The sequence below is a fragment of the Lampetra planeri genome, chromosome 3 (assembly GCF_965212315.1).
Source record: "Lampetra planeri chromosome 3, kcLamPlan1.2.h2, whole genome shotgun sequence".
In the NCBI taxonomy this organism is placed as follows: domain Eukaryota; kingdom Metazoa; phylum Chordata; class Hyperoartia; order Petromyzontiformes; family Petromyzontidae; genus Lampetra; species Lampetra planeri.
Window position 1 is genome coordinate 29,447,985 of NC_136109.1, and position 21,821 is coordinate 29,469,805.

Genomic DNA, 21,821 nt, shown 5'->3' on the forward strand with positions numbered 1-21,821 from the left:
GAGACATTAAACACGGACACTTCAGACTCTCCAATTAACACGGTTGCGCCTACGTACGTTGCGAAAGAAGTTCAACAGCAACATACATACTAGCCATTCGCTCCACTGCTGAACCACGAGGCGGATTAAACAAAAACCGAACACATTCATAAATAACACCGCACTAAACGGAGAAATATATATGGAGGCATGTCGGGCAATGGCCCATCGTTACGGCAGCTCTATTCGTATTTAGCCGAGAGGACTAAACGAGGATGGGTGTGAGGTAACCACGAGTCCGTGACTGTGGCGGAGGGGGGGGCGCGAGGGCACGCCGCTAGACACACCGACGTGGCCTTCAGCTGCCGTGACGCAGCACGGAGCTCTTCCCAGCACCTTCCCAACACCTCACGCACGCACGCACACACACACACGCACGCAGGCACACACACACGTGTGCGTGTGTGTTTTGGCTCCCGTGTGTTTGTTGAGCCTGGGCGACCTGGACACCATAAACAATCCGCGTCTCGCACAGTATGCAAATATATTTTGGTACTCCGCCAACCGAAAGCTGCGTTGGTGTTTTTAACGATCGTGCACATTCACCCGCTTTGGAAAAAGTTCTGCGCTCCGCAAGGTCATCTCCAGCGCGTTCGATGCTTTTGCGGCAGATATCGTGAAATACTTTGTAACTGCTGCTCAACGGCAAGAGGTCTGGGTCGTGCTCGCCAACAGCGATCTCTTCCTCCCTACCACCCAGGCTCAGCTCCAGCACGCTTCGTCCTTGAAACAGCGGCAACTCGAGCGGATCTTTAGGTTTCCCAAGTTTAAAGCTCTCAGGACATCGGGACACAACTCGGCTGCATTTTCATCCAGCAGCACGCTTCCTCGATGCACGCTGCTGTGCAAGTGCATTCAGACATTAACTTGTTTCACACGTTGGCTGAATACTATTGAAAAAGAAACGTGTTGCACGGTTAAACGTACAAAGTTTAATTTGAAATATATTATTAAAAAATATATATGAATTTACATGTACAGTACTGAGTGATTTTAATGACATCTTCGATAAATTATCCCACAAAAACCACCGCAAAACACGCTGTAAAAAACACAAGTGACAAAGCACACAGGGCTACAGTCACACACACACCAACTCTGGGAGTTTAAAATTCATCCCAGACACCCCCCTGTGCTCATGTGGAACCGAGCACTCCGCGTACTTCACATTTAGACGTGTAACCTTGGCAGGGGTGAACAAAATAGCATGCAGTGAATACAATGCACAGCACCACTCACTCCTGGAGGGACCGACACGGCCATCAACAGCGCTATATGGCAGTCAACCACAGCACACCGCCAATACCAACGACCGCAACGTGGCCTGCATTTGCAGCACAAATTCTAGCCCGAGGTCGAACTTTCGCATAAACCCGACCTCGGCCAGACCATAACACCAAGGTAAAATGTTATGTTTTCAATTATGCTCACGTTAAAGTTATGGCATCGATATTACGGCTCCAAAATGTATGGTTATACCACCTGCGTTAAAAACTAAAGGAACAAATTGAACGATTATGGCACAAACGTGAACAACATCCATAAAGTTAATACCGATGTTCACGACCAGGGGACCAGAGCTGACGCTGTTAACTACCAGAGTAATGGCGTTAACAATAAGGGCACTGGCATCAGTGACAGTCCATGGGCAGTCCACGGGCGGTCTGTTACACGCTGCCTCTCTGACAGCCATCGATGTGGACATCCCCTCGACGGCGTTACGCCCGCGTGCCGCAGCGCCCGGCTGCAAGCGCGGCGCTCGTCACTGCTCGGGCCGCATGCCGTCGCTCGAGGGCCGCGAGCCGCCGCCCGAGTCCGACGTCGTCGCCGACGACGAGTCCGTGGCGGCGGCGCCGCGCGCCCCGCGGTTCCCTGCGACCTTCGGCCCCGGCGCCCGCGACGCCGGCGCCCGCGACGCCGGCGCCCCGTCCCGCACGGGCGTCTCGCGTGAGCCTGGCGATCGCGCCCTGCCTGGGTCGCAGGAGGAGGAGCGCGGCGCCGTCGCGACACGCGGGCGACGCTGGGAGTGCGGGGAGGCGCCGGCCGGAGCCGGGGACCCGAGCCGACACCGGGCGCTTGTGCCGGGCGCTCGCTCCGACGGCGCGGCATCTCGGAGGAGGCGCGGCGAGAGCACGGGGCCAACCGGCGCTTCCCTTTTACTGGGAAAATCTCCTTCGCTTGGACCTCGAAAACTGTCGGACGAGTAAAACCACACCGCCTTGACGGCACCGAGGCCGTTAGGTTTGCTCGCGGCGCCATGATTGTTTAGTAGCCTTGTAGGAAAGCCGGCCGCTCCGCGTGGTGTGGGCTTATCAGGGAGAAGCGATGGCGAGGGCAGCTCCCCACTCCCCTGCCCCATGTTGAGTGGCAGGTCGAGGCCGTGCAGCGACCGCTGTCTGAGCCACGAGTCAACGTCGTCACCTCCGCCACCTCCGCCGCCACGCTGCCGGTATTGCCCATGCCCTGGCTGTGGGCCCCGGGCCTCGACGCCGCTCCAAGCGCTCCTCTCGTCCCCGCGCGCTCCACCTCGGTTGAAGTCTCCTGTCCGGTCCTCCCACCCACCGCCGCCAGTGGCACCCAGCACCGGCGAATTGGCCTTTGCTTGTTGGCTCGAGTTTTCCCTCTCTGCATACGGAACATGGAGACAGCACTTCACTAACAGGAAGTCAACGCGCTTCGACACATACACTGATAATGGACAGGTTCTCATCTTTGCTGATGGGCCTTGGCCAACGGTGGAGATCCCACATTCCCGTGGTTGGGGGCCAGTCTCTTCACTTTAACAATGGAAAACACGAGATTCATATATAACAGCATGAATATAACAATCGTCCACTAATAAGCCAGAGTTTTCATAATTCACATATATTATTTAAAGGATGGTCCGACTTGGAAAGTTTTAAACTCTTTATTGAGGTAACGAGCATGGGGGAGGAAGCCAGAGAGTGTGGACAAGACTCCCACATCAGCAACCTACTTGGTGTGCTGCCCTGCAGGTTGGGTGTCACAAACAATACTGATCTGGTGGTCCACCCACCCTGCCCCCCCCCAGGGGTGTACTACCACGCATGGCTGCCTGCATATCATTATCTCCACACGAGGGAGTACATTCGACAGCGCACATGATGGGAAGGGACAATGTCCTGCCGGCCTTTAAAACAACGATGTAACCAAGCCTTGCTGTCCAGGTTTGCTACCTATCCTTTGATAATAATTTCAGACCATTGTCTTCCTCATTTATTATATTTTTATATATTTTCATATTATCGGCTGATCACGTTTCTGTTAGTTTCACAATTAGTGTATTGGTTTATTGCTTTTCAAATCACTCGCGTCTGCATTTGTGCATATCGCGCACACACGCGCGTGTGCATGTCTGGATTAGCGCTTTGAGACGTTTGCTGTGAATAACACTTCATCACGTGGCCGCAATATAAGTGACAATTTAACTGAACCATCTGCCTTGAGAGCAGCGTGTACCCGCGCTCTGTGTGCGGGCGACGTCGGCAGGTCGAGGTGGGGCAACGCCCCACGCTGCGGTGGCCGCAGCAGCATCAGCAGCAGCGCCGCTCGTTCCGCCGGAAGAGCTGCAGCTCTGCCTGCAGGAAACCGCAGCGGGGAACAAACATTTCTAACTGTCAGCCGTCACGGCCGCCACCCCCCCTCACCCACTTCCCCAGGCGACGTAGTTAATACCGTCACGGACGAAAGTGTGCCCGTGACCTGCTTAATATTTCATCCAGTTCCTAGTCTATTTTTCAAAATCACTCGTGCGGTGAATTTGATGAATTTCAGCACAGAAAGAGGTGCACAGAACGACACCGCAAGAAATGTGAAGGTCCACATCGGTCGCTCGAGCAGGAGAGCAGCGACGTGACGAATGAAACGCCAAGCACCCGAGTGCCTGGACCCATCAATCTTCTGGGCCAGTGGGACCATAAGCCTGAGCGTGACCATGGGCAGAAGACGTTTATGAAAGTGAATGTGACGAACCAGCGGGTTTATTTTAAGCGATTCAAACATATTTAGCGTGATGTTTGTGTGTGTGCGCGTTAGCGCATGGGTGTGTGTACGAGCGGGGGTGTAGAGACGCACGTATTCACGTGCGTCTCGCAGACTCTACATGGTCACCGCCACCAACCAGTGGTCAATGCCTCAGGAAGGTGATGGACATGGAAGCGCCGGAAACTCGAGAGGGAGACCGAGAAAGGAGCGATTCTAAGCGATGAACCGGCATTTGAAGGACTGTCGAGTGGACGTTGACACGATAGCCCAGCATGCGAGCGCGTGTCGACAGAAGAACAGGAAGGCAGACCCAATGTGAGCGGGGACAACGCCGGTAAGAATTGCGAAGCGTCGTGGACGACGCCCGCGTGCGCGTCCTACCCGCGGCTCTCGCGCCCGTCCCACAGGCGCTCCGTCGCCGCTGCCAGCGCCGCCGCCACCGCCGCGCCGTCGGGGCAGCCGTCGTGCAGCGCTCGCACCAGGCGCGCTCGCTCCCGCCGCACCTCGGTGCGCACGAGACGTGCGGCGCGGTCCCGGCCGTCCCGCGCGTGCTGCAGTACGCTGCCTGCCCGCCGACAATGGCCACACAACGGCGAGTTTCAACATCACAGCGCAGACACGACAACGCGCTGTCACAGCGCAGACACGACAACACGCCCTCACAGCACAGACACGACAACACGCTGTCACAGCACAGACACAACACGCTGTCACAGAGCAGACACGACAACACGCTGTCACAGAGCAGACACGACAACACGCCCTCACAGCGCAGACACGACAACACGACGTCCAAGCTGTGAGCACGACTAAAAAATGTACACGGCAAGAAAACAAACACGGCCGCTTAAGGTGCACGAGTACAAAATAAACGTTATCTGAAAGCAGTCGTAAAAATAACCCAGGCGCTAACTTTCAGGCTGCGGGTTCTCACGTGTCATTACCCGCGCCGTGTTAGGCGATGCCACTCCATTGATTTTAATAAATTTACAAAACGGTTCGGCAGTTTTTATTTCCCATGTTTGTCTTTACACCCAAATTAGCTTTGACTTCGTTTGCTTTTTAACATTTTCCAGGCTGATGGGAGTCGCACCCACTTTGCTTCGGTGTGTTCACATGTACGTAAGTGCGCGCGCGTGTGTGTGTGCTCATCGACACTTACAGCGCAGCTGCTCCAGTGAACCCAGGTAGTGGTCGTGCAGCCGCTGGATGACCTCACGACACGGGTCGTGCATGCCTGGGCCTTCCCCCGCGGCCCTGCGCAACCGGCACGCGGACCGCGCAGTACAGACGTCAGGAACTTCGACTCGTTGACGCGCGCGCGCTCGCTCACCACCGCCCCACATCAATCCGGTCACCACTCACACCAACTCTGATGTCTAAGTTTGAGTTGGTTTTGTTCAACCAGGTGAGAAGTCAAGAGACCAGGTTGAAGACTAATTTGCAAGAGTGGCCTGGGTCACCAAAATAACAAAAGCAAACACGAAGCTATTGCTGCAGAGCAACAACTATCGTTTGACATTGAGGTGGTTCAGCCAGATAGTTGCGTACAGCAACGAAGTCAAGCAAATACGCCAAATCACTGCACCATCCTGTTCAAGTGATTCTAGAGCGGTGCTCATCTTGTGTCTACAGTCCTGAGCAAGAGTCGGGACGTCCACAAGTCAGGGACGAGTCACTTACCACTGCGCCACACGAGGCTCACTCAATGAGTGTCTACCGTTGGGCAATTGTGGATGGCCAGGCGGATGTAGTCGGAGGAGTAAATAATGAGCATCGCCCTCACCCCTTCGACGCCTCTTCTTGCAGCTTCTCCCTCAGCTGATGGTTCTCAGTGCGCAAGGTGTGCACAGCTGCTTCTTGCTCCGCTGAGCATTGGCACGCACAAACAAGCAGACACCAACGAGCACGGACACACCATGTAAGTGCAAATTTACACTGGCACGCGCGGTGTAATGGTCATCACGACATGCAAAACAATATTATTTACTCTGAGCTGGAATTTGTCCAAATTACGTATAGAATCAAGCTTTCTGCGATGGCTCTTTGTGCAGTGATTGGTGACTGGACACAGGCCATCAACTCACTACACTTGAACACCCATTTTCTCTTGAGCTTTTATTTCAACACGTTTTGCCGAGCAGAGGCCCAAACGTTCTCTGTAAGTGTGTCGCATGGAGAGCGGGTCACCCCTCGTGTGACCCGTGTCACCGCGCCGCCCGTACCTTGCCAGCGCATCTTGAGCTGCTTGAACTGCAGGCGGTAGTGGCGGTCGGCGTTCTGCAGCTCCCTGCACACTCGCTCCAGCTTGGCCTGCAGCTCGCCCTTCTCTCGCTCCAGCTTGCCCTGCCATTCGCTCTTCTCCCTCTCCAGGTGGTTCTGCAGTTCCCCCTTTTCTCTCTCAAGTGCCTTCACCTTCTCCTCCAGCCTCCCTGTATACATGCGCACACGCATACGGCATATTGTCAATCCGTGGCTGGATCAAGGACTTCCTTGACCGTGCTAAAACACGATGGTCACTGTGGGTTTGCGTGGGTGGGACGCATTGATGCGGGAGCATATAAGTGCATTACAACAATGGATTTTGCTGCACTGCACTCTGTGGCCCAACCACACATTCCTGCCCTTCTCTGGCTACCTGTGTGGGTCTGTTGGACGCTCATGCAAGTACTTATTCAGGCTCGAGATCGGGCACAATCCGAGTGATTTGGTCACAGGCACACAAACACATGTACACTATGAGTACACAGATAGGAGGCGTTGTTATAATAGATGTAATCGTAAGAGGAGGCTGCAACGGATGGGGGCAGCTTACTGAGAATGCAAATACCAAGGGGAACAGTTTAAGTGAGATAGTAGAACAGTTAAACAGCAGATCTATGTCTGATGTTAATGACAATGTAAAGTGGATTAACAAAGCATCGGAACGTGACCGCATCTCCCGATGCTGTACAGCAACAGTGGGCATGTTATCTCCCTCGCCTGGTACGCAGTAAGTCGTGGGTTCGATCCCGATCCTGATGCCTCTGTATTTGGAGTTCATGTGTTCTCTCCCCGTGGTCATGTGGATTTTTTTCCGCGACCTCCAGTTTTACCCTCCACGTTTATAAACATGCATTTAGATTATTTGGCTGCACCTATCAATTCCAGCATATGATATAAGCCAATTCAATGAGCTATCACGTGTGACCGGGTCACTTCTAAGAAAGAGCTAATAGCTCAGTGGACTTTACCTGCTAACATAAAAAAGTAGTATCGTAGTTTTGTTGACAGAGAGACGCAGCCACAGGCAGAGAAGAGGAAAGGTCTTGAGCCTGGACTTGAACAGGGGCAGGGAGCCGATAGCATGGGAGGCTGAGGGATTCCCCAGAAAATGGGCGCAGCAGAGGAGAATGAGGGACCGCTCACTGAGCCAAGGTGCCCTGGGGGCTTCGATAAAACATCTGGAGCAGAGTGTGTGATTGCGCAATATCTGCGGGATCTGTCACAAGGAAGCGAAGAGGTGTGGGAGCATTAACAGCTTTGGGTGCGATGACCTCTTTACCTTACGAGTAGCTATAGACACACACAAAACACAAGCACCTTCCCATAAAGCGCGGCTCAGGAGGTCTGGGTGCGATTGCTCAATTTTAAATAGTTTTAGCATGCGCAGCTACACCACCTATAGGTCACAAAAGGAGCTACATTCATGAAGTGCTAACTACCTGTTTGCGTCATGCCATGTTCCTTGCCATTTACCCTGTGCAGCAACATTGCAGCGTAGGAATAAGAACCGTTATGAAAAGTGGCAGTACACACCTGTTTGGTGTAGTGAGCAATGCCGGCATGACATAACGGCGTACACCAGCATTTCTACACTGGTAAACGTGTTTAAATGTCTGTTAGTATGTACACTCTTTGGTTCTAAGTATGTATGTTGAACCTCTTTCGCACCATACGTAGTCAACCGCGCTAATCGGAGGTGCAGGGTAAGGACGACAAGCTAAACACAAAAAGTAGCCTTAAAGAAATGAGTTTTCAATCTCGACTTCCTAATAGGATGGTTTGCATGAACGACGTGCGAAGCGAGTGGCGACTGCGGCGAGCGGAGCGCACCGAGCACAGACTGGTGCTGCCGCAGCAGGGCACGGTGGTCGTGCTCGCACTGCGCCAGCGCGCGCGTCAGCTCCTGCTGCTTGTCCTGGCCCCAGCGCGCCCGAGCCTCGGCCAGCGCCGCGCGCAGCCTCGCATCAGCCTCGCGCTCCCAGCGCGCGCGCTCGCTCGGGCTCGCCGCCCCGGCGCCGCCGTCCTCGCGCCCCGTGCCTTGCGCTGGCCACCTCCCGTCCTGCGAGGTAACACGAGCCCACGAGTCGAGCCAACGAGTCGAGCCAGCGGCCAACAATCAGGAGCGTGGCCCTCATCCAGCCGTAACAGTGTATTGCTGCTCACTGCGGCTGCCAATCAGTAACCCTAACCGCATCGTTATTTCCAATACGATCATCATCAAATTTTCCATTCATGCCTACAGCGCATCCATTCACACCCCATTCCCATGCTGAATGTGTGCCCCAAAGTTAATTTTGGTTGTTGGCAGCAGCAGTATTTTGTACGACAGCAAATTGCTGTCGTACTAAATACTGGGGGTGCGGTTGGAGACCCAAGCTGGAGGTGTGAGTTCGCTTAACAGATTGTAATCGGGAGGGGAACAGCCCCCCCCAGTGTCTCCCCTAGTAACGGTGCGCCACTCCACAAACACAATGCAAATAACTAATTGCAACCATTAAGGCAACAGATATCGACATTTCAGCAATCACCTTTATACTGGAACTGCACTAAAGCTAAAGAGCACGATGTTAGTGAACGCTGAACCCACGATGTGTACCTTCGTGCTGGACGTATGCTGCGCTGGTGTTGTCATCTCACAGCTTCTGCTGGCGCCGGACTGGGGTTCCTTTGCCTTCCCACGGCCGTCGGGAAGCAAGTGCTCCTCTCCTGCAGCCTGGTGCGGTTCTTCAGTTTGGCTCCCGGCATCCACTCTGCTGTCCTCCTTCTCTTCCGTCTGGCAGGAGTTTTCCTTTCCCTCCTGTTCCGTCTGGCTGTATTGCTCCGACCTCTCCTGTTCCGTCTGGCTAGAATGTTCCGCCCTCTCCCCTTCGCTTTGACAAGCAGCATCCGCTCTCTCTGTGCCGGCCTGGCACGCCACGCTGACGCCCGCCTCCTTCTCAGGGTCCACCGCCTGCGTCACCGGTGCTGCCGCGTCAGACTGCGGCTCGGTCTGCGAGTGCCGATGGGCCGTTTGGACCCGACCGGGCCGCGCAGACCCCGGCAACGCCGCCCTCCATTCCTTCTTCGCGCTCTGCAGCGCAGCCTCCACTGCCTGCACAACCGCAGAACCGCACAACTGAAGCCTCAGCGGGGGCCGATCTGCGCTGCACGCCGACCCGGCCAGGAGGGTTTGGGTGATGGCGAGGGAACCTACCTGCTGTTGGCGGCGTTCGTGCTGCCTCACAGCCTCCTCCAGCGCCTCGCGCTCACGGCACATGGTGATGTAGCACTCCTTCACGCCGTCCGTCTCCTGGACCAGCCCCTCCAGCTTGGCTCTGATCGCAGCGCACGTGGGAATGTGTCAGGAACGCTGTTACACATCATCCCCACAGGTGTTTTATGGGAGGGGGAGGCGGAACTAGACTGGCTCAAGCTAGTAACATGGATGAGCCACCAGAAGATGGGTAATGATGTGCCATGTTTTGTTGAACCACTGCTTTAATAGGACAAACAAAACTTGCATTTAACTACTTCCTGACCAAACACCGCCAGATTTGGATTAAATTCCCACTTGGTAGAGAGGACGTACACAGGGCAGCCACCAGGATCGGTGCGGGTGGGCCAAGGACAATCTTGAAAAGCGCCACGCGACCGGTGGGAGACGCAACGCAAATTGAGCTGCGCCAAGCCGAAACGGAACCAGCTTTCAAGCGCCGGCAGAAAAGCTTCTCACCGGAACGACTGCAGCTGCTCCTCGTAGTGCCGCACCAGCTCCTCCTGCTCCTCCTGGAATTTCTGCCCGAGCTCCTCCCGTAGCCCGGCCTTGCCGTCCTCGTGGTACTGCTCGTACGTGCGCTCGCACCTGGAGCAGCACGGCGGGGAAGGGCGGATGCGCAAGACCTCGTTGGGGATGAATTGAGGAAGCACGGAGCTCGTCGCGGATGCTCACAATTGGCTGCGATGGAAAATGTGTCCTGTCCAAGCCCAATTACTTTTCTTTAGTCAACCGTGGCTGTTCTCTACTCCATGCGTTTCCTCTCCTTGTGGCACCCAGAAAACAGAGCATTTATACTCCGACTGTGGCAGAGTTTTCCCCTCACCACCCAAAGGTATAAGTTAATATCTGGTTGGGATAAAATCAGCCCATCACCAGAAATCAAACTCAGGTCCGCCGGGTTGACAGTGCAGTGCGCTCACCACCGCGTCACTTCGCCGCCGCTCCACAATAGGCTAAAAGCGGCTCCCGCACCGACAGCGCTGTGATTTTATAACGTGGCGCACGTGGGCACCGCACCTCTCCAAGGCTTCGCGCTTGTCTGCGTCAAAGTCGGCAACCATCTGCTTGATCTGCTCACGGAGCTCCTGGTTGGCCTCCATGAGCCGCTCCTCACCGCTCACCAGCTCGGACACCCGGACACCCAGCTCCTGGACATCATATTCATACACATTATAGGATCGGTATGTAAAACATGTTGTAAATATTTTAATAATCGATTTACTATCTTGTGGTGGTCCGTACCGTATTTATGCAAGAAGTGACGTGTGATTGCAATGGGCTCTTAAACGCATGTACACACACGCTTATATACACATGTGCACGTGTGCGCACACCTCTGTCTCCCGCTTCAGTGTTGCATTCTGCTGCTTTAGTGCCTCCAGCTCCTTTGCAGATGCAGCGTGAGCAGCATGCGGCACGCGTGCGCTGGCCTGCAGCTCTCTCTCCAGTGCACTGCAGCGCACCTGTACCCACAAAAACAAAGATCCCCCCCATATAGCCATCGGTAGTGTAGTTAGCAAGTACACGTGAAGACCAACACTATGCCTGGCCACCTTTGTCTCCCCATGGCAGATGTTTACACATTACACTAGGTACTTAATGGAGGTTGAGCCGACGCAGGGGAGGCCAAGAACCGGTTTAAATATTCGCCAACGTTATTGGTCATGTGTGAAAATCTAAATCGGGTTGCCGGGTTCACAGCATAGTGTGCTAACCACTACACTACCGCTCCGTACACCTATTCCTACACTCACCTGAGCATCCTTGGCACAAGCCTCGGCCTGCTGTGCCCTGGCCTCAGCCTGCTGCAGCTGCAGCTGCGCCTCCCCGAGCTCGGAGCGCTGGCGCTCCAGCTGCTGCCGCTTGGACTGGTTTCCCTGCAGCGATCGCTCCAGCTCCGCCTTCAGCCCGCTCACCAGACGCTCCAGGGGCTCCTCCCCAGCCTCCGAACTGCTCAGCGGCGAGGGCCACCAACACCAAGACACAGCGTGAGATCACGCACGGAGATGCAATAAACTTAAACAATGTGGCTTTTAAATGGCCATAACAATATCTATCCAATATTCATCTCTTTTCAATGCCAGACACTTTTGTATCTCCATTGGTAACGCTGACCATACGGCAATATCAGGTACTAATTTTATGCCGAGGCGACATAGGTAAAGCCCATGTCGGCTGGAGATGCCAATAGCTGGGCGTGGTAGTACCACGCCTATGGCCCAGGACTTTTGGGGTAAGCGTTAGCGGATCAGCAGTTCCACTGCTGGATTATATTTTTTCCGCCTGAGGACGACCGCTTGTGTTGCGATCGAAACATCGTGATTTATTTTATTTTATACCTACGTGACTTTACCGAAAGAACCAGAGTGTGGAGATGTACAATAACAAGGAGATAACTCAGTATGGCAAATGGGTTCTGTGCAGACCTTGCCATTGCTTGAATGTGTTTTACCCAGTTCGTTTGATTTCCGTCCACACGTAAAATACTCACTAAAAAAATGGAACTGACCAAACCATCCAACCATCCCTGCGGGAGCATCAAAGAGTGGTGTGCATGTGCGAAGCAGTAACCTGTGGACCCGGGGTGGTTTCATCACTGCGTTTTTGATGCCCAGCTCCAGGTAGGACTCAGAGAGAGCGAATTCTGCACCACCGTTCTGGCCGCCCACACGGACCCCAAACTTGGCGGCGCTCTCGTACATATTGAGGTGCTCCTTCAGTTCCGCGACCTCGTCCTGGGAGTAAACACGGAGCGAGGGTCGAGGGTTAAAATCCACCCGTCACAGCCCGAGGACTGCTTACACCTAAAAAAAGAGGTTGTAGGAAACACATCTTCTTCATCAGCCATGGCCTATATCCACTGCTGTATGCAGGCTTCCCCAAGCCGTCGCCATCTCTCACGGTCTCGTGATGCAACTGCCAGTGGAGATGAGCACCCCCCAGCTCTCGCGTGAGCAAGAAGACCGTGCAGTAAAGCTGCTTATTGTGATCGTCTGCCACATTACGATGCGTATTACTAAGCAAACTGGATGTGCTAATTCAAGTCAAGCATCACAGTCCTGCGGCCCGAGTAAACCGGCCCAGTTCTGCCTTCATTCATGACTCACACAACAAAATATCCCCAGACACAGCAGCCCTTTGAGTAAGTGCCAAACTGCAAACAGCCCTGCACAGTTCACCGTGGCCCATTTAGGGTGAGGGGAGGAGCAAGCAGAACAAAAGGTAAAGGCACAAAAGCTCTTGGCTCCCTCCAATTCAGCCACAGCTGGTGTGTTTGTGTGCGTCATGTGTTAGTCATCTGAGTCAGTTAACCCATAAGAGCTAGGTCTGCCCCATGACCTCCTACCAGAAAGTGCACCTAGCCTGGCACAAGTGTTGTGGTGACGACAACCCCCCATAATGGTCAAATGCGGCTGTTGTTGCGTTTGTGTATACGTGTTTATGTTTGCGGTTCAGGAAAGGGCGGTCCTGCACAGATGCCATATTTTTCTGTCCGTCTGCTACAGCAGAGGTGTAGGAAATTCCAACAAAACCTACATCTCTGCTTTATTGACCTGGTCAAGGCCTATGATACCATCAGTAGGCCTGGGCTCTGGGTTATTCGTCGTGCTTTCAGAGTCCATGACCCTCTGCTCACGATCATGAAGGACCTTCATGATGGTGAGCGGGCCCGGGTAAAACTACGTGGCCGGGAGTCGGAGCCATTCCCTGTTCACCTTGGGGTGCGACAGGGATGACCTCTGGCTCCCACATTATTTAACATATTTTTCGACCATGTAGTTCGTGAAGCACTTCGATGGCTGTACTGGAGGAATTTCCATTTGGTACAGATACAATGGGAGGCTGATCGATGCCCGGGTGCGGTCAAGGGATGGCTCCCTATTGCTCAACCACGTTATGTATGCCGACGACCTGGCAATTGCTGCTCACTCAGAGGAGGAGTTGGAGTGCGTTGCTGCTGAACCTGGAGCTTGACACTAAGGTGGGGTCTTATCATCAGCCCCACCAAACTAAGCACCTGCCTGGGTATTTTGTATCATCGGACACTCCACCCCCACAACTCCCAATTGGGCAGTTGTGGAGAGAGTGGAGAGTTTTCCATACCTGGGAAGTATGCTCATGACCTGCTCTGGTTTGACAGCAGAGGTCTCGCTCCAAATCAGTCGAGCGGCATTATCTTTTCATCGGTTGTGTAACGCTGTGTGTGGAAGCTACCTGGTCTGTCACTCCGCACGAAGCTTCAGGTTTTCTCGGCCACAGTCATTCCCTCCCTTCTCTACGCTTGTGAAACGTGGACCCCCCCTAATGGAACATCTTGGCCGGTTATAAACATTTAGGCTGGCCTGCCTACGATCCATCCTGGGTTTAACCAAACTGGATTGTGTGAGGAGCTCACAAATCCTTGAAAGATCTGGACCAAGTCCCATCGGTGAGCTCCTCCGGCAGGCAAGGCTGCGTTGGCTTGGTCATGTAGCCCGCATGCCCAGTCACCGCATGCCTAAACAGCTTTGGTTTGGCCGGATAGAGGGGGCTAAACAGGCGCGGCACGGGCTAGAAAAGAGATGGAGTGATGTGGTACAAGAGGATGTGGAGCTGAGAGGACTTGCCGATGACTGGTACCAGCGGTGTCAAGATCGGCCTCTGTGGAGGAGGATCGTGAAGGACGCTACTGGGCAGTTGGAGACAGTCGTCCTCCAACAACAACGGAGGGCAGAGGAGCGACGCTCACAACAATGAGCGGAGCGCCGGGTGGCTAAAGCACAGCAAGTTGGCACAGTAAGGGGCACAGGTTGTTGCATCAGCCAGTCATCTCAGTCCGTCGACCCGTGGCACCTGGGTCTGCCCCGTGACCTCCTGCCAGCGGGCATTCGACACTTCACGTAGCCTCAACGTGCACATAGCCTGGCACAAACGTCGTGGTGACATCACCGCCACTTAGTGGCAAATGGCAGTTGTTGTTATGTTTGGTTGTGAGCATATGTATTGTCGTGTGTGTAGATGTATGCATGTGTGCGAGTGTGCATGTCTAGCGCGTGCTTGTGCACGTGCGCATGTCTACGAGCACAAAGTGCAGGCGAGAACTACCTGCACAGCACGGTTTATACGGTCGCTTATGGTCCGCGCAGACAGCGCCTGCTGCAGCTGGATCTGAAGCTGCCCCATCTCCTGCACTGAGCCTGCTCGCACACACGCCGGACGTAAGGTCATCAAACCTCGCCGCTCGGCACCATAGGTACTCGACGACGATAAGATTAGCGGAACCAATTTTATGCCACATTCCCCCCCAACACCTTTCGGAAGTCGGAAAATCCTTCACTCGCCTGACTGCAGGAGGTCGCGACACTGCTTCTGGCTCTCCTCCAGGCTGCGGGTCAAGCGGTTAACCAACTCAGCACGCTCCAATCGGCCCTCCTCCGCCTCCCTCTCCGCCTGCCTCGCTCTCCCCTCCAGCCGCTGCACCGCCTCCTCCTGGACACAAGGTTGCCATCGTCAAGGTACATTCACCTTGACCGTGCAAAAAATGTCCAGAAGAAGCTATCAGCACGTTGAGCGAAATATCGCACGTCGTGCCGAACAGCACACGGTGCAACCGCGAAAATCCGACGGACAGCTATACAACACAACCACGAAAACCTATGCAATCACAAAGCTAACATTCTCTATATTCTGGGAGCAAAGAGCTTACATTGATGGGCAAGAATGGAAATCAACGTGTGAAGCTGTTTTGTGTTCACGGTCGAGAGGTGCGGAATAGCCAAAGCAGACCTGTTTCTGACCTTTAAATAAACGTATCAAAATTTAAATGTATAGGCCTTAGTCCTATAATAAAGCAATTTCCCAGCAATAAATAACTTTTAAATGAGGCTATCAAGTGTGAGGTGACACAAGCTTCTATAAATGAGTCAGTTTACATAAGATTGTAAGCAGAGATTAATTCTAAAGGAAGCGCTATGTGAGGAAAGACGAGAAAAGTTCTGCCATGCAGCAAGGCAGCTGTAGACCGTACGAGAGAAATAGGCCTCTGCAAATCGTGCAGACTGTGTCCTAGGAAAGCACCTGCTGCTGAATGACGCTCCTCTGCTGGTCGAGATGCTGCTGCAGCGCGAGCACCTCCTGCGCGTGCTTCTGCTTCAGGGCGGCGAGCGCGCTCTCGTGGCTCTCCCGGGCTCGCGTCAACGACTCCGAGCGACCAAGCTCTTCCAGCTGCTGCTGCAAGCTCTCCATCGATGCCTCAGCCACCTGCAGCTTGCGCACCACCTGTTGGGTGTCAGGTATAGGTGCAGCCCTGAATTTAAGCTCGAGCGCTCCTCCATCCATTGGATACTTGGTCTACTCCCCCACGTTGGACAGGCACCTTAGAAGAGGTAGGAGTACCCACACATTACCCCACCATACACGACTTCCCGATCAACTGCGGTGAAGTCATTTATACCACTGGGGAACACAGCCAAGGGGATTTAAGAAACTTGGCCATTGTATGAACCACCACACTGGGAGATCGAACCGGCGACATCTGGATTTTAAGTTCAGTACGCGCGGTTACAATGTGCACGCCAAAGAGGGAGCAGGTGAGGCCGTCTCAAGTACATTTTCCAGTGTGTGACCCTGCTATGCCCGTCGACCACTGCTCCTAACCCCGCAACTCCCCACCGCTTGCCATCCCATCGCTGGTCACCTGGTCTTTGCCCGAGGTCAGGGCCTTGATGTGGGCATCCTGGGCCTGCAGATTCCCTTCCTGCATGCTCTCCTTCTCCCTGCCAGCCTGCACCAGCCGCTGGCACTCCTGCAGACTCACCATCAGGCCCTCCTTCTCTCCTACATGGAAGCAATGCACCACCGTATAATTTATTAAATCATAAGTAGCTAACTATAGTGGTAATCTGAAATAAACGAGTCAAACAACAAGCAGACCCTTAGCAAGTGTCCCGCACATTGGGTAGCTTTTCACTATTTTGGTCAAGTCTAGCTCGAAGAATGAAATAGTTTGGACTGTTGTTGAGTGACACTTTTTAAACGGGATGAAGCAGGCCCAATCAATACTTGGTAGAGATGGCTGCATAAGGTCTAGATGGGAATGTGTCTTTGCTCAATGCTGCTAGTGGAATTGAGCATTGTCCACCACTCGTTTGAACAGAAAAGCGCTCTGACCATGACACAGCACGATGCTGAAAGAGCAAGTATGTATGTATGTATGCAACAATTGGCAGTGTAAGCAATAGTCCCCACCGGTGACGAGCGCCAGCTGGTGGCTGAGGATGCGGAGGTCGCGTGCGCTCTCCTCCTGCAGAGTGAGCAGCTGGTGTGACAGCTCGCTCACCTCCCGGCCCCGGGCCTGATACAGGATCTGCAGCTGAGTCAGTTGCATCGCTTGCCCACCTGTCTCATGCACACACGTACACACACGTGTACACAAGATCAAGAAGTGTGATTACTATGTGGGGAGGCCTTCATTCAACAGCAGATAGATCATGGCTGTTGTAGGTTTGTTTTACCGTTTGTTGTTTCATTAATTCAAATACACCAGAAATATCATTTACACATAATTCGTGACATAATGCACATTCAGTGAGCATAAGAATCGGCTTTCAAGCCACAAATGGTTACATGTAAAGTATGTGATATCAGTGAAACACGAACAAAATATGGTTAGCTGCTGTGCTAAGAAGGATGAACTTATTTGTAATATAAGAACCACCAACAGACATCTGACACAAAGCCATTGCTCTCAATGCCCATCTCTCACCAGCAGCAGAATTCAGAAAGTCCTGCTGCATGGCGTTGAAATCTTGAGCAGCAGCCGACTCCGCCTGCTGCGGGGAGGGCGGCACCAGCCTGTGGCCGCCAGAGCCCTGGCGGTACGTCACGCGGTACACGTCCCCGTCGCTCAAACCCCCGGCCACCACCGGGCTCCCGCCACCGGCGGTGTCCCCATTCACTTGGCGGTGGCTGTGGTAAGCCGCGCTGTCAATGCCGTGTCCGTTGACGTGCCCGTTGACGTGTCCGTTGACGTGTCCGTTGCTGTGCCCGTTGCCATGCCCGTTCAACAGGGCGGCGCTGTGCTGCATGTCCCGGTATGCCGCCGGCTGCCCGTAGCCTCCTCCAGCATCCGCACCATCGCCGGTTGGGTAGTTTTCCTCGAAGGGTGTCCCGTCGGCACGAGCAAACCCCAGGTAGCTCTCGTCTGCGAGGACGTCGCTCTTGTTGGCATTGCCATCGCCATCGAGCCAGGCGTCGCCGTGGTGAGAGAGGGAGCCATCGCCAGACTTGTAGTCGTATCCGTTTGAGATGTAACTGTAGTCATTGTTGGATGTGTTGGCAGCATAGTGGCCATTAAACTAGGGAAACACACCAAGAAGGATGTTAAGATAGCTGGCATTAGCCAAAGCAAAAATAGATTCGTAATCTTACAGTATTCTAACATGTTATTCCTTGTCCTGGTATATGTTGAGAAACATAAACAAGCAGTTCAGGAGCACTGTCTTAATTGTGCCAACGTCGTTTGAGAGCCTTGAGTACCAAGGAATAAAACTGGATAGGGGCATTCACACCGCTCATCTGACAGGCAAAAGCTAAGTGAAAATGTGCTCACTTCTAAAAACCAGCACTAGTCAGTACATGGTGAAGTATGTTCAAATAACACCCGTCATGGGAAGGCCACCCAACAGCATGGGAAGGCATTCAACCAGAGGTAGACCTGGGATCAATAACATTACAATTGTGCATTCGCAATAAATTAAAATCACATTGCAATTATAATTTCTGATAATCACTGTTATAATTGAAATTATAAAAGAGCACAAGTCTGCCCAGCATTGCTTAGGACATGTTCATAATGATCACAATGAAAAGAGAGGCGTTGCTCATTGATACCGAGGCAGCAGTTGCTCTTTTCCCAGTGACGGCGGCGTCCTCACCTGCGTGTACCCAGCCTGGCCCAGGGCGCCCTGTCCTGTGCCGCCTTGGTCACCATAGGTGTGCGGGGGCCCGTGCGCCGCGTGGGCCCCGTGTCCGCGGTGCGACGACGCCCGGTCATCCTCGCTCTCATCACTCAGCTCCGACGACGAGACATCTCGGCTGTCCTCCAAAAGGTCATCGGGAAGCGCTGTCGAGAGCAACTGCCGCAGCTAGAGATGGACAGTGACACAATAGGCGATCACGCAAATACACACGTGGTGTGGTGTCAACCATGGTCAACAGGCAAAGGCATAGTGTGTGGTCCAGCTTAGTAAAGGCGTAGTGTGATGTGCCCAGTGATGTGTGGTGATGGTGTGCCTGGTGCCAGGTGTGGTGATGGAGTGGTGAGGTTGGCTCGGTGTGGAGCTCGTGTTGCACGCACCTCCTGCTCCCGCTCGCGCGCGTCCTGTTCGCTCTCCTGCTCTTCGTCGGGGATTTGCAGGGTTCCGAGATCAAAGTCAGCCGACATCTCTCAGCAGCAAAACCCCACCTGCAGGAAACACAAAGGATTCACCGCACAAGATTAATACCTTGGAGACGGGACAATGAAGGCGTCTCACCTGCTGCTTGCTCCCACTTCTGAACCCACCACACAACTGCTGCACAAAGCTGTGCTGGTCCTACACTCCACCGCACCCAACCACTCAGGATCTTCACCTTGCTGCTAAACGGACACCCCCACCGTTGCACACAAAACACAAGTCAACCATACAGAACACGTTCATTTTTCCAAATGTAACACATTACATTGCTGTGTTCACCTTGGACAAGCTGCCATTGGGGGGCTCAAAAAGAACTGTGTCGAGACGTTTCGTTATGCTCGCGATATGGACGCCCGTTTGGTTATTGTTCTAAAAGCTGCACCCAGCTGCACCCCCCCACTCTCCACAGCTGCGAATTTTCTGCAGCCAGCCACACTCAACCACATTCTACTGCATCAACACCGAGTGTGGTTCACCCTCCCGCACAAACCTCACCCCCTGCTGCACCATGAACGCGTGCGGCACAGACACAAAGCAGATTGTAAACACACCAACGACAAAGATTCCCCGTTGTTTCCTCGACAGACTGTTGGGGGGGGGAAGTGCTGTTAGCGAGCACCTTGGGGGTTTGGGTGGCCAACACCACGCCCGGCCGCCTTTGCCTCCCCAGCGGCGATGTTTACACAAGGCACCAAATGTTAATTTGAGGCCGAGTCGACCGAGGGGAGGCCCAGTACTGGTTCAGATAATCAACACCGGTGTTGGCCTTGAGCGCGAACCGAACTCGGGGCTTAGGGTTCGTACGTAGCGGCGCGCCACAAGAGCCGCCATTCGCCACAGCGGTTGTGCCAAGCTAAGTGCACTTCGAGGCCAAACACCCCACCACCACCACTACTATACCACCACCACCACTACTATACCACCACCACCACCACTACTATACCACCACCACCACTACTACACCACCACTATACCACCAACTACTATACCACCACCACCACTACTATACCACCACCACTATACCACCAACTACTATACCACCACCACCACTACTATACCACCACCACTACTATACCACCACCACCACTACTACACCACCACCACTATACCACCAACTACTATACCACCACCACCACTACTACACCACCACCACCACTACTACACCACCACCACTACTACACCACCACCACTATACCACCACCACTATACCACCACCAACTACTATACCACCACCACTACTACACCACCACCACCACTACTATACCACCAACTACTATACCACCACCACCAACTACTATACCACCACCAACTACTATACCACCACCACCGCCACTACTATACCACCACCGCCACTACTATACCACCACCACCACTACTATACCACCACCACCACTACTATACCACCACCACCAACTACTATACCACTACCACCAACTACTATACCACCACCACCACTACTATACCACCACCGCCACTACTATACCACCACCACCAACTACTATACCACTACCACCAACTACTATACCACCACCACCACTACTATACCACCACCACCACTACTATACCACCACCACCACCACTATACCACCACCACCACTACTATACCACCGCATGAAACCAACACGATACGTTGCGTCCATACACAACAAAGGCATGCACACACCCAGCAGGGTTACACGGACATAACGCATTCTTCTCCTGAAAAGGGGGCATTCTCCGAAACGTTACCCTGCGACTGTTGTCCGGTCTAAGTTGGGGGGGGGGGGGGAGGACCGCAGACGGTGGCGGCCGCGCTTGCAAATACCTCAGCGGCAGCGCGCTCGGGGACTTTCTGTTGGTGTCGTTCGTGAGTCGGTCGGCGGCTGCGGCTGCGATCGCGCTCCGGCGGCCTCCATGAGGGCGACGCTCGCCCCAAACCGCGCGCCTTGGCGCCACTCGAAGCCCCTCGTGACGTCACCGCGCACGGCTGAGCCCGGATGACGTCACCGCGCACGGCTGAGCCCGGGTGACGTCACCGCGCACCGCTTCCAACTCGTTTGCGCGACGCGTCGGGAGCTCGTGACGTCACCACGCACGGCGAATTGAGTGTTTCGCGTGACGTCACCGCGCAGAGCAGCGCGCCTCCCCGCCCACTCGAACGGCGGCGGGAAGCGAAGGCGCGCTTCGTGCTGCTGCTGCGAGCGGCACCAACGCCGCCTCCTCCTCCTCGCTGGCCGATCGAGTCCCCCCGAGTCCTCAGGCCCCCCCGCCCCTCCCCAACGCCGCCAACTGGGGCCGTCACCTGCCAACAGCCGCCCCGCACGTGTGCAGGTGCGAGACGGCGCGCCGCTGAGTGGACCGATGGTCACCCAGTGGCCCAGTGTCTCGCTCGACGCCAGATGCGTCCACATGGACGCGTTCCCTCTGGCATCGATCAATGTCCCTGCACCCGATCGCGGTTACTGCTCGGAGCCGCCTTTGTCAAGGGTCTGGCATGGGAATTCAGTGGTGGCTCGGTGTTGGATGGTTGTAAAATGGGAGCTGCTTCCCTGGCAAAAGAAAGACGCAAGCCCTTAGACTCTTAGAGTAAGCTCTTAGATCGGACAGGTTTGTGTCACGATACATCGGTAACATCGATGTTTTCATTCCGATTCTTAGACGCGTTGGAATCGATGTTGATACCTTCAATGACATTGTTACATTGATGATTGCTCCTCTTGCTGTATTATTTTTCACGCCAAATTGTAAAGGTTATTAAAAGCACCCTGGTTGACAGGCGTCTTTATATGTAGATAGGGTTTAAAGTTCTCTTCTGGGAGACGTAGACGTAGGGTTTGCTC

At 54.0% G+C, this 21,821-nt stretch overlaps 1 protein-coding gene across 1 annotated transcript; it reads right to left on the minus strand.

Annotated features, from left to right (window-relative positions):
• Window positions 1–948: 948 nt before the first annotated feature.
• Window positions 949–20,986, minus strand: CEP152 (centrosomal protein 152). Its single transcript, XM_078592631.1, has 23 exons — window positions 20,807–20,986; window positions 18,903–19,010; window positions 18,481–18,690; window positions 17,310–17,901; window positions 16,793–16,942; window positions 16,242–16,381; window positions 15,623–15,823; window positions 14,887–15,034; window positions 14,651–14,742; window positions 12,137–12,300; window positions 11,320–11,515; window positions 10,900–11,028; window positions 10,583–10,713; window positions 10,022–10,150; window positions 9,503–9,623; window positions 8,906–9,400; window positions 8,140–8,368; window positions 6,270–6,476; window positions 5,831–5,912; window positions 5,207–5,301; window positions 4,426–4,609; window positions 3,520–3,638; window positions 949–2,664 (listed from the first exon to the last, which is right to left on the minus strand). Exons 2-23 carry the CDS (start codon window positions 18,987–18,989, stop codon window positions 1,802–1,804), a joined length of 4,764 nt encoding a protein of 1,587 aa, XP_078448757.1. The 5' UTR covers window positions 18,990–19,010; window positions 20,807–20,986; the 3' UTR covers window positions 949–1,801.
• Window positions 20,987–21,821: the final 835 nt, after the last annotated feature.

Excerpts from the sequence above, each read along its gene's own strand:
- CEP152 (XM_078592631.1), bottom strand. The coding sequence starts at position 18,989 with ATGTCGGCTGACTTTGATCTCGGAACCCTGCAAATCCCCGACGAAGAG. Across the intron at positions 12,301-14,650 it reads GTATAAACCGTGCTGTGCAG|GACGAGGTCGCGGAACTGAA; the intron begins GTAGTTCTCGCC and ends GTTTACTCCCAG. Across the intron at positions 4,610-5,206 it reads TTCACTGGAGCAGCTGCGCT|GCAGCGTACTGCAGCACGCG; the intron begins GTAAGTGTCGAT and ends GTCGGCGGGCAG.